Here is a 12,029-nt window from a genome sequence, read left to right on the forward strand (position 1 = left end):
ATTTCCCAACCACTTTATCTAGATAGTAAATGTTCCTAAATATGTTTTAATTAAAGCCCTTCTACTATTAGCACAACCAATGAGAGTAAAAATGTCATCAAAATTAAAAAGGAGGCCATTAGCACCTTGAAGACTGACAAAAAAATGTTCAAGCATAAGTATAACAGACTAACACAGCTACTACTTTAAAATTATTGACACTCAACTAAGCTGTTTTTTTTTTAAAGAGAGAGACAGAGAAGCTGTTAGGGTCAGTTTACTAACACGCTTTGGTGCAGAAGCCAACCCAGGACAGCCTAGGATGGCACAGTAAATTCTTGCAAACATGCAGCAAGGAAGAGCCAAGCTTCCAGAAAAGTGCAAATGTGTACATTTGCTCATCCATCCACTCAAGAAATCATCTTTGGTGTGAGAACAATGGTGTTAAAAGGACAGTGGGCCTACTTTCACCTGTAGACTGGTATAGGAAATGGAGCCCTGGCCCTGCCTGGGCACACACCTTTCACTCTCCTTTTGCTCAGCTGCTTAAGGCTCAGAGCTGATAAGGCCCCACTTTGAGTCTCCCACACTGACTAGCACAACAGGTCTTTCTTGGACCTTGCGAAGGGGAAGAGAGCAAACTGTGCAGGAATACCGATTCCCATCTATTTGAAGTCCACATTTTGTTGCCCACTTGGGACACGCATTCAAGCTCATATCAAAGGAGGAAAATGGAACCCGAGCTATTGTCTCCGGCTTGGCAGGCTGACAGCCCAACGGCTCCCAGGCCTTTTAATTCTAGGAAGCCAGTGGCTCCAAATTCTCAGGTCAGCCTTTCCAATGAATTTGCTGTTTGTCTTGGAAATGGTATTGTTTAATGCGGGCGGCTTGTGGGGAGGACAGCCAGGACAGAACGCCAGAGAAGGACTGAGAAGGACAAAGGCCAGTCGGTCAGAGGAGGAGGGGAGGGGTTTGGAACACGAAGCAGAGAATCAAAGAACTCAGCCAAAATATCCCTTGAGAGATTACATCTGCTGCAAGCCTGGCTCGTTCACTTCGTGGGCTGGTATGGCTTTTGGTCTTGGAAGTTCCAGACATTCTCAAGGCAAGTTCCCTTGCTAAACCCTTACAGACACTCAACATGGCTACCTGTTGGTCGATAAAGAGTGAACCTCACCTACAGTAACATTGCCTTGAGGAAGCAAACCTGAAGTCCATTAGCCAGTATTGACCAGCCAGATGCCTTTGGGAACTCACAAACCATGTAAAATGGTCTCCATACCCTCCTGATAATTAACTGTAAACAGCCCACCAATCTGGAGGCTCTAGCATTATTATCCCATGCTGCAGAAGGCAGAGGGAACCAATGAGGGACTGTGGCTTGCCTACAGCCACTGAGTGAGGTTATGGCAAAGGTGACGATTGAACCAGGGACCTTCCTGATCACAGCCCATTCTCTTAGCCACTGTGTTACACCAGCAGTGCACGTATTCTTCATACATTTGTTCTTCCCATGCTATAACAGTTTACTGGCTTGCAACCAGTGGCACATGAGGAGAGTGCTAGGAGAGCGAACACAGAAATAGAGCAGTCCTCTTATAACACATTTGCAGTGCAGTCCTAAGCAGAGCTATACCTTTCCAAGCCTATTGAAGTTAACAGGCTTAAAATGGTACAGCTCTGCTTAGGACTGCACTGTTGGGCACCTTGGGAATATTCAATGGTGAGCCCTGCTGCCATTTTTGAGAAAAATAAAACAAAAACAGAACAGTAGGTTAAATAATTGACAATTTGAAAGGCATCCAAAATTTGCCATTTCCCTCTGCAAAGGCCAGCCTTGAACTTTACATGCTCAGACCAAATCTAAATTATGCTACCCTAACATTGTTCTTTCCTGTGTGCTGTGGAGCTCCCTCCACTCCTTAAAAAAACAAAAAAGGACGATCACTAAGCATTTACCTAAAAGTGTTTTATGTTTCATTTTTCTCTGACCCCATGCCCTAAGATTAGCTTGTTGGAGTCTCTTGTTTTCTGCACTCAAATGACCCAATGATGGGAATGCTGCATTCCTTTTTCCCACAAGCCCAGAGTGAGAACATCATGAAAGCTGAACTTTAGCCTCCTTTGGGGGTAGGCAGTACAAGGGGGGGCGGGAAGATGCTGTTACTCCCTAGAGCCTGAAGCGCTGAAAAATATCACCCGGTTGCAGCAAAAAAGGTCAGCAGCTTCTTAGGATCACATCTCTTGTTTTCTTCAATTTCCCCTCTTCTGTCAAAGGCAAACACTTCAACATTCTTTACACCCCCTCCTCGCTTCTCAGAAATGCAAGAAGGGAGGGACTTGGGGAAGAGAAAAAAAGATCCAGCTATTTTGTAAGTCAAGGGGTCTACGCAAACACACCGATGCACCATATACTGGAGCTGTTACTCCATTAAAAATATCTTAGTTAATTAGTAGGAATTAATATGAATAATAAATTACTCAATTAAATATGCATGAGTGGAGAATAAACAAGTGTTCTAAAGGAAAACAAAACAAAACATACAGGAAAGTCTGAATAAATATTTGTTCACTTGGTGTTCAATTAATTTATAGGATTATTTTTTTTACCTCAAGATGCAGTGATTGCCAGTAGCATAAGTGATTTAAAATCCTTAGAGGACAGGTCCATTAATAGCTGTTAGCAATGATAGCAACATGGAACCCCCACCTTCAGAGGCAGTGTACCTCTGAATGCAAGTTTCTGGAGATTATCTATGGGGGTAGCCTGAGCCTCTGCTCTCCACTTCTGGGCTTCCAAGGTCATTGTGTGAAACAGGATACTAGACTAGATGGATTATTAATCTGATCCAGTTGGGATGCCTTTACTTTGTTATGACTAAATGTTACAGCTTTTACAGATACAAATATTTATATACCTATACACAAACAGAGCGTAAACCCGCCTGCAAATCTCACCCTCTTGCCCCATTCAAGATACAATTGCTCAGTGGTAATGTAGGAAAGATATTGTGCTTGAGCACCAGACTCTACTACTCCCAACTTATCCAAGGGCCAGACCTGAACAACCCTACAAGCCTGAAATTAGAGAAATTCCACACCCATGGAGCAGGGCCACTGAGAGCCATCCCAGCAGGCCCTCCTTCTGGGCCCCTTCTAGGGTTGCCAGGTTCCTCTTTGCCATCAGCGGGAGGTTTTTGGGGCGGAGCCTGAGGAGGGTGGGGTTTGGGGAGGGGAGGGACTTCAATGCCATAGAGTCCAATTGCCAAAGCGGCCATTTTCTCCAGGTGAACTGATCTCTATCGGCTGGAGATCAGTTGTAAAAGTAGGAGATCTCCTGCTACTACCTGGAGGTTGGCAACCCTAGCCCCTTCCAGCACACCCTACTGGGGCCCCCTCACTGCCAGAAGAACACAAAGAAGGCACTTGATAAGAAAAGGCATGTGGCTACCATCCCCCGTGGCAGTGACATAGAGTCTTGGAATTTTGTCTTCCGAGGACATGCCTCCTACAAAGCCTTGATCCTAGCACCTATTTTCTATTTTTAAAGAAACAGAGCAAAGACAAAGGCCTTGGCAAGGGAGGAAATAAGAAGATCCTGCTAAGAGCAGCTGCTGAATACCATCAGGGATGAATTTGTCTTCCCTCTGCTTGTAGGTATGTAGCCTGGACATGGCCAGAGGTGCTAGCCACAGGGCAAGAGCCAAACCAATCTTGGCCCTTAGCTCACAACTTGCTTTAACCAGCCCAATTAATCAGGTCCAGCCCAGGATGCATTTGTTGTCTTCTGGTTTGTTCCTTAACACTGTATTGTTTATATTTGCTGCTCTGCATTTTGGAAATATCTGTAAGCTACTTTGGAATCCTTTGGAGACAAATGTGGCATAGAAATGCGAAAGAAAGAAAGAAAGAAAGAAAGAAAGAAAGAAAGAAAGAAAGAAAGAAAGAAAGAAAGAAAGAAAGAAAGAAAGAAAGAAAGAAAGAAAGAAAGAAAGAAAGAAAGAAAGAAAGAAAGAAAGAAAGAAAGAAAGAAAGGAAGGGAGGAAGGCCTATGAACTCTTGTTCAACAATAAGATCTATGTATGTGCAAACTCGCACATAGATTGAATGCTCGTTTGGAATTAGATCAAAATCTGCTACACTCACTGAAGAGGTGATATACCCATATCCAAGCATAATATAGTGGCAAAAGTGTCTCAGAGCATCTGGATGGTTACTTTTGGCAACAGAATGCTGGACTAGAAAGACTTTGCTCTGGATCCAGCAAGACAAGATAAAGGATTAGACAGATTTAGGTCAGGCAGCAGTACCGTTGGGTAATTAGCACCAGGGGTTAAAGTCCATTTATAAAGACATCTGTATAAGATGGCATAGTGTTTGGAGCAATGGACTAGGATCAGGAACACCCAGGTCTGAATCACCCCTCTGCTATGGAAGCTTGCTGGGCAACCTTGGGCCAGCCTAACCTATGTCATAGGGTTGTTGTGAGTATACAATCGAGGCAAGGAAAATGATATAAGCTGCTTTGAGTCCTCATTAGGGACAAAGGCAGAGTATAAATGAAGCAAATAACCCTGTTCCGCTTTTCCGAGTAATTTCCAGGTTAGGGTACTGAAATGAGCTGTATATAGGGCTGCCCTTGAAAAGTTGTTGGAAACTATGAACGATCATAATTTATTGATTGATTTTGATATTTTTCCCTCAGGTATGCCATCAAGAAAAGGGGGGTCATCTCACTCTCACATACAAGCTTGAGTTATGTAAAATGATAGGTTTGGGTTTTGTGTGTATAACATTTGTAAGGGGGTCATCTGAACATTTAGGGTCATCTTCCTTTTAAATAAATAAGGTAGCGGGAAGGGAGGGCTTTTTTCCCACTGGAAAATGCACTGCTCAGCCACAAAAGAGGACTCCACAGTGCAGAGGGCTCAGCTTCGCTTTGAATCCAGCCCCACTAGTCCAGCACTAGACTGAGGTGTGAGTTTTTCCATGGTAGCCTCATTAAAGAAAAGCAAACTATTTCTCTAACAGAATAGGGGTGGAAGAAACAAGTAAAGGCTTCAAACTGGCAGAAACCTCACCATCAAAGTCATCGACTGGGTTGCTGTCCTCGAGCATCCTGCTTTGGTGAACAGCAGAAACGGGCACTGAGCTTAACTGCTAGAGGCTGACCGTCTCGGTTCTGTAAAGACAAAAAAAATTCATTTCAGAAACTGTTCTTAAAACTGTATGTTACAAGAACAGACCCGTCGAGACCACATCAATGGTCCATCTAGGTCAATACAGTACTTGCCAACAGCAGCCAACCAGAAGCCCCAGGGAGACTCACAGTAGCAAGTCACAACGGGAATATCTGTCTGTCTTTGTTAATCTGCTGCATCTGACAGCCAAATTCCACCACAGTCAGGAACAGATTCCATTGCTGATTGTCTTGGGTAGTTGCCATCTGTGGCCCTTTCTTGTCTATAATAGTTATTATGTCCAAGAACACACAGAATTGCCCCACCAGAGTCACCAAAGAGTCACCTAGCCCAATATCCTGCTTCCAACAGTGACCAGCCAGATGTCTGCAGGATGGAAGCCAGGCACAAAAGGTGTAGCCAGCCCTTGTCATTTCTCTAGTACTTTGAGGGATGTTGCCCCCTAAACATGAAGACAGCTGTTTTGGGTGAACAATTTTTCTCTTTGAAATTCTAAGCACTTTTCACCCAAGGTTACTGTGGTAGGCTGGGGTGGCACAAGCAGGCACTAATATCTTTTTGGCGGGAAAAGCCTCCCATACAGTACAGTGCTACTGTCTTCTTGATGGTAGCATGTATTGATTTTGGGATTGAGGGCTGCTGCCCACACCACACTTCCCCGTCACCCCAGCAAGCACAGCTAAAAAAGAGGCCAAATAAATTTATTTACTAGCCTGACAGTGCCTGATACTATTTACAGCTAGCCACCTCTGAGGTAAATTGTGATGGAGCTTCTGAGGCACACTCTACCTTTCCGTAGTCAAAAAATCCCGGTTAACATTGTCTGCTCTGGATTTACCATGAAGGAAAACCGAGATTTTCAAAACAAGAAACAGGTTTATTGCACTGGGTAGGGAAAGTAAATGATGGATGTTTAAGGTCAACTTTTTACAGATGTAACTTTAAGGTGAGATGCGGAGATATGGTTTCTTTCCAAATTTTATACATTGTTTCTGAATTGAGAGGATGCCAGTTAACTGCCAGGCTACTTCTGATTGTAAGCACTGTGAATTTTTTCCACAGGTTTCCTAACCTTTTAGACTAGCCTTTTAAACACAGGCCTCAGTCTGCTTTCAAAAGAGGCCAAATAAATTTATTTACTAGCCTGACAGGGCTGCATGCTATTTACAGTTAGCCACCTCTGAGGTAAATTGTGATGGAGCTCCTGAGGCACACAACTCTACCTTTCCTTGGTAAAAAAGAAATCCTACATGAAAAAGACTACATAAGAAACCCTGAGAGGTAAAACAGCTGTTTTGACACCTGAGCCTACGGGTATATTGCTCCAGGCTGCCTGAGGGAGAGTGCAGACAGAAGAGAAGCGTCTCAGCAAAGGGGCAGACAATTTTGTGCATAGCTCTGCCTGGCAGCACTGCAGAGTGGTTTAACTCAACCTCTGGGACAGGCCACAGTTGTGAGGCCGGTCTCTGGTGATGAGCAGGCCTGGCAACTACAAGCTTCAAAGATCACGATGGGCAGCCATGTTACACTGCACTCCTAAGGAGAGTTACTCCAGTCTAAGCCCATTCATTTCAGTGGGCTTAGACTGGAGTAACTCTCCTTAGGAGTGCACTGTTAGTCTGTCAATAGCAGTAGAAAAGAGCAAGAGCCCAGTAGCACCTTAAAGACTAACAACATTTCAGGCAGGGTATGAGCTTCCGAGAGCCACAGCTCACTTCTTCAGATACAGCTAGAATGGGATTCCATCTATCCTTAAGTAGAGAAGAGTGAATTAGACACACAATGTCAAAAGCAAGTAGAAGACGTGATTGGATTAGATGTGATATGCAGAGGGGTAGCAGGCGTGGAGAAATGAGCTTTTCCCATATTACCGGTACATAAATAAATCTTCTGTTGTTGTTTTATTATACTTCCTGCTTCAGTGATCTCTGTACTCTTCATGCACAATACAAAGCTTACTTCACAGCAGCAACCCAAAGCCCACTAAGAACACAGAATCATAGAGTTGGAAGGGACCACCAGGGTCATCTAGTCCAACCCCCTGCACAATGCAGGAATTTCACAACTACCTCCCCCACACACACCCAGTGACCCCTACTCCATGCCCAGAAGATGGCCAAGATGCCCTCCCTCTCATAAACTGCCTCTCAGGAACTGCCTACGGTCATAGAATCAGCATTGCTGACAGATGGCCATCTAGCCTCTGCTTCAAAACCTCCAGGGAAGGAGCGCTTACCACCTCCCGAGGAAGCCTGTTCCACTGAGGAACAGCTCTAACTGTTAGAAATTTCTTCCTAATGTCTAGACGGAAACTCTTTTGGTTTAATGTCAACCCGTCGGTTCTGGTCCGACCTTCTGGGGCAACAGAAAACAACTCGGCACCCTCCTCTATATGACAGCCCTTCATCTTGTAACTGAGGGGAAGGCTTACATCGCAAAACCAAGCAGCTTCCTCAGATTCATTAGAGAAGCAGTGTGGATCCCCTCAGTTTCAAGAAAGGGCCTGTCACAAGAAGCTTAAACCAGTGTGGGCCACTCCAGGCTATCACAATGAAGCGTCATCTCTACCCTGAAGCACTTGGGGAGAAAACTAAAATTCCTTACGGGATCTCTAAACCCCATCCAAACAAAAAATCAGTTAAATGGCTCTCTTTCCCCTCTGGGATAGCTGTGTTAGTCTTATGGTAGCAAAACAAAACAGAAGTCCAGTGGTACCATAAAGACTAGCAACATTTATTCCTGTATAAGCATTCATGAAACAGGGCTCGTTTCGATAGATACAATAGGAGAAATAAACCCCTTAGCCTCAGTTTTACAGACTATTACAGAAAGGGAGGGGAGAAAGGGAGAAGTAGAGGAGAGAAAGGCCTAGTATAATCAATCAGGTGAGTTTTTCTCTGTGGGGACTTGAACCATAGATTTACCAACTTCCAGGTGGGGCCTGGAGATCTCCTGGAATTACAACTGATCTCTAGACAACAGAGATCAGTTCCCCTTGATAAAATGTTTGCTCTGGAGGGCAGATTCGATGCCATTATACCCTCTCCTCCCCAAACCCATCCCTCCCAGGCCCCGCCCCCAAATCGCCAGGAATTTCCCGATCCAAAGATGGACTGGCAACCCTAACATCATCCATTAAACTACCCAAGCAGTTCAAGCCCCAACAGAGAAAATCTCATCTGATTTATTACACTAGGCCCATGTTGGCGAACCTATGGCACGCGTGCCACTTCCGGCACGCGTAGCCCTCTCTGCCGGCACGTGCGGGTGGGCTCCAAAAGGCCTCCCGGGTCGTCTGTGCCCCTCCCTCTCTCAGCTGAGCTCCCCCCACCGTGCATGCGTCGGCGCATCAGCTTCCTGCATTGCACGCACGCGGCTGGCTTCTTCCTCTTCCCCCCCTCTTGCCCCGCAACAGCTGACAGGCGGCGGGGAGGCCAGCAGCAACGAGTCGGGGCCTCCTCCTCCAGGCTTTCTTTCTTTCTTTCTTTCTTTCTTTCTTTCTTTCTTTCTTTCTTTCTTTCTTTCTTTCTCTTTCTCCGTCCCTCCCCCTTTCTTTCTTCCTTCCTTCCCTCCCCAGTTCCTTCATTCTCTTTCCTTTCCCAGTTCCTTCCTTTCTCCATCCCTCCCCCTTCTCTTCCTCTACTAGGGCTGCCAACCTCCAGGTGGTGGCTGGAGACCTGGCAACCCTAGCAATAATGTCCGGTGGCTGAGCAGAGGACGAGTCCTGGAGAGATGCATGCCAAATACAAACAACTTTTTATTGAAAGGTAAAAGTTTGCATCACTGAAAGCTCTGTTATTGTGGTTTTCTTTTGACGCAAACTATGTGAATGTATGAGTTGTTTTTTCTAAACTAAAACCTCAGTATTCAGGTTAAATTGCCGTATTGGCACTTGGCGATAAATAAGTGGGTTTTGGGTTGCAGTTTGGGCACTCGGTCTCTAAAAGGTTCGCCATCACTGCACTAGGCCCTTGCCTGCTCAACTCCTCCCTTTCCCCCTTGCTTTCTGTAATTTTCTGTAAAACTGAGGTTAAGGCGTTTATTTCTCCTATTGTATCCGAAGAAGTGAACTCTGTGTCACAAAAGCTCACATTGGAATAAATGTTCTTTGTCTTTATGGTGCCATCAGGCTTGTTTGTCCCTCTGCCCGCTCTGCCCTCCCCCATCTTTCTCCCTCCAAATGTTCTGAGAGCCCTCTTTGGCCATTGTGGCTTTCTATACCAGACCACCAGGGTACCAAGAGGATTTGGCCGATATGAAAAAAGGGATGGATTTGGCTCTGACCCTCACAGCAAATGAACTGGAGTATGGGGAACTAACACTGATCAGCTCAAAAATAACAACAGCACACTTTGAGCTGATTAACTGCATTAATTTTTAAGAAGCTGCTCCTGTTTTTTTTAAATAAATAAATAAATAAATCAGTTTAAACTAAAAAGAACTTAGTTTGGTCTAGTTAACCCATGCAGGATTTTGTGTGTGGCACAGCTCAGCTTTGAAAATTCTTTAGCATGGAAATTTCACTGCAAACAGGACACGGCCACAGCAAAGAACCCTTTCCCCTCTCTTTGCTTACTGTGCAGGTTTTCTACTTGTAGGGAACATTTAATATTTTATAATGTGCTGTTTGTTACAGGGGAGTTCTATAGCAGTTCTCCTCGAGCAAGACGTCATGTAACACCTTACACGGGCAGAATCACATGAAGTCTGAAATGATGCCGCTCATTTTGCTGCCACAGAATTGAAGGGGTTTGAAAAATCCAAGCAGATAAATTAGAGGACATCTTAGTTTGAGGAGGTGGATTAACTAGCGGGGGATATAACAGAGGGCTATACAATTAGGAGCGTTGTGGAGAGCGTGGATGAGAGGAAATGTTTCTCCTAGTATTATAACAGAGGGAGAAAACTTGCCTCTCATCCACTCTCTCCACAATGAACTTGGTGTTACTCAGTGAAGATGGTTGGCAGCACGTTCAGAACAAACTACAGCAAATACTTCACACAACATATAACTAATTTAGAACTCACTGCAGCAGCTCCTGGCTTAGACGGTTCTGAAACGGAGTTAGATCAATTCATGGAGGACAGTGGCTATTAGCCATCATGGCTAAATTGAACTTCCATGTTCACAGGTAATATACCTTTGTATGCCAGTTGCTGGGGAACAACAATAGGCATTGACCTCTGTTCCTGCTTGTTTCCAGGGCATCTAGCTAGCCATAATGGGAAACAAAAGACTGGACATGGACCTGTGGTCTGATCCAGCAGGCTCTTCTCACTTTCTTAACTTGCAGAATTTGCTGCGACAAGATATGCTGATATCCACCAGCATAGGTCTCTTTCCAAAAAGAATGAGGTGGATTCACAGACCAACCACGACAACTTAATGAAACCTCCATGTTCAGACGCAGTATATTTTCAAGTATCAGATGCCAGAGACACAGAATAAGGCAGGGCCGTTGCCTTCATGACCTCTTTTGGGTGCCACTATTGGAAACAGAGCACTGGCTTTTGACAGGCCCTTGGTCTGATCCAGCAAGGCACTTCTTATATTTCAAGGAGGCTACAAACCACCGGCTCCTCATCCTGCTGCTTTTCCATCAGGCGCAGCCGATCCCTTGGCACAGACTGCTTTGGAAATGTCGAGTGGAGAGAAGGAAAAGAGGCCAGGCGAGGCTCACAGCAGGCCTGCCAAGTCAAAGGATGTTTCTTAGTGTCCAAGGCAGCTGTTTCACACTCTTTGTTAACATAGCAGAAGGAAGTCAGTGGCCTGCACAGACTCCAGGACTCTCTTGATGGATGTGTGCCCCCCACTCACGAAGAGACAGGCAGACAGCAAGCCCCAGTAAACTAGCCTTGGGCACCCTCTGCTGGCAGACTCCCTGCCACCCCTCCTTCTGGAAAATCCAAGGGCTCAATTCTTTACAAGAGAGGTGCCACAGATGAAGGTCTGTTTGGAAAACCCCTCCATCTAATTTGTGGGGACAGGAAAAGGGTAATGCATTCTCTGTGTGTGCTCAGAGACACTCCCTCTTTTGAGCTATGGCTCTGGGTTTTAACACATTAAATTAGGATTTGTTTTCTTTAGACACCAGGAGCTTTATGCTTACAGCTGCAGGTATCAGCCTGAAAGTCTATATATCTTAGGTTGTGCAGACGGCAACCTGTTCCAGCCCTGGTATCTAACCCATTTATTGTATGCATACGGATGGAGGGTAGGTTATGAACCAAAAGCCATAAGCATGTGGCATTGGTCAGGATCTGTAAATTCATCCAATCCTCACATAAAGCACTTTTTCAAGTTACAGTTCTTGTTATAACTTTGCAGGGGAGGGTGGCAGAAATAAAATGTTTGATTCCTTCCAGCAATATTCTGGACAGCTAGCAACAAATGCAAGGGTGGGGAGAGGGGATGAAGAACTTTGGAGATTGTTAACAATGTTTGTATTCTTAATTTTCCAAAAATCTCTTCCCCTGAACCTCCATGGTAACTCATCAAACATGTGCCAAGACATTGTGACACAAGAGCACTGTGCGGCAGAGAAGAACGGAAGGTGACTTCATCGCAGCTAACCAATACGCACTTACACTCCTGCAGATCACAAACTACCTTTGCAGCAAGGAATTCTCTGCTTTCCAATTTAGTGATGCTCAGAAACTTCCAGAGATATCGGATTTGTGTCAGCATGCAACCAGCAAACAGCACTGGGACAAGATGCTCCTCACATGACCAAGATTTAATGACTATCATATTAAAATAATTTGTTTAGCTGAAATAAACCACCCAGGAAAGAGAGAGGAAGTTACTGGGGGGGGTGTCTATGGCTCAGCATAAGAGCACTTGCTTTG

The 12,029-nt window shown here is 44.9% G+C and overlaps 1 protein-coding gene across 1 annotated transcript in view; it reads right to left on the reverse strand.

The window, feature by feature from the left end:
* EXD3 (exonuclease 3'-5' domain containing 3) overlaps positions 1–5,097 on the reverse strand; it is a 156,435-nt gene extending 151,338 nt beyond the window's left edge. Inside the window, exon 1 of the mRNA XM_056860123.1 lies at positions 5,061–5,097. Coding sequence (XP_056716101.1) covers positions 5,061–5,097 — 37 coding nt within the window. The remainder of the gene's footprint in view (positions 1–5,060) is intronic.
* Between the last annotated feature and the right edge of the window lie 6,932 nt (positions 5,098–12,029).

The sequence above is a fragment of the Euleptes europaea genome, chromosome 14 (genome assembly GCF_029931775.1).
Source record: "Euleptes europaea isolate rEulEur1 chromosome 14, rEulEur1.hap1, whole genome shotgun sequence".
NCBI lineage: Eukaryota > Metazoa > Chordata > Lepidosauria > Squamata > Sphaerodactylidae > Euleptes > Euleptes europaea.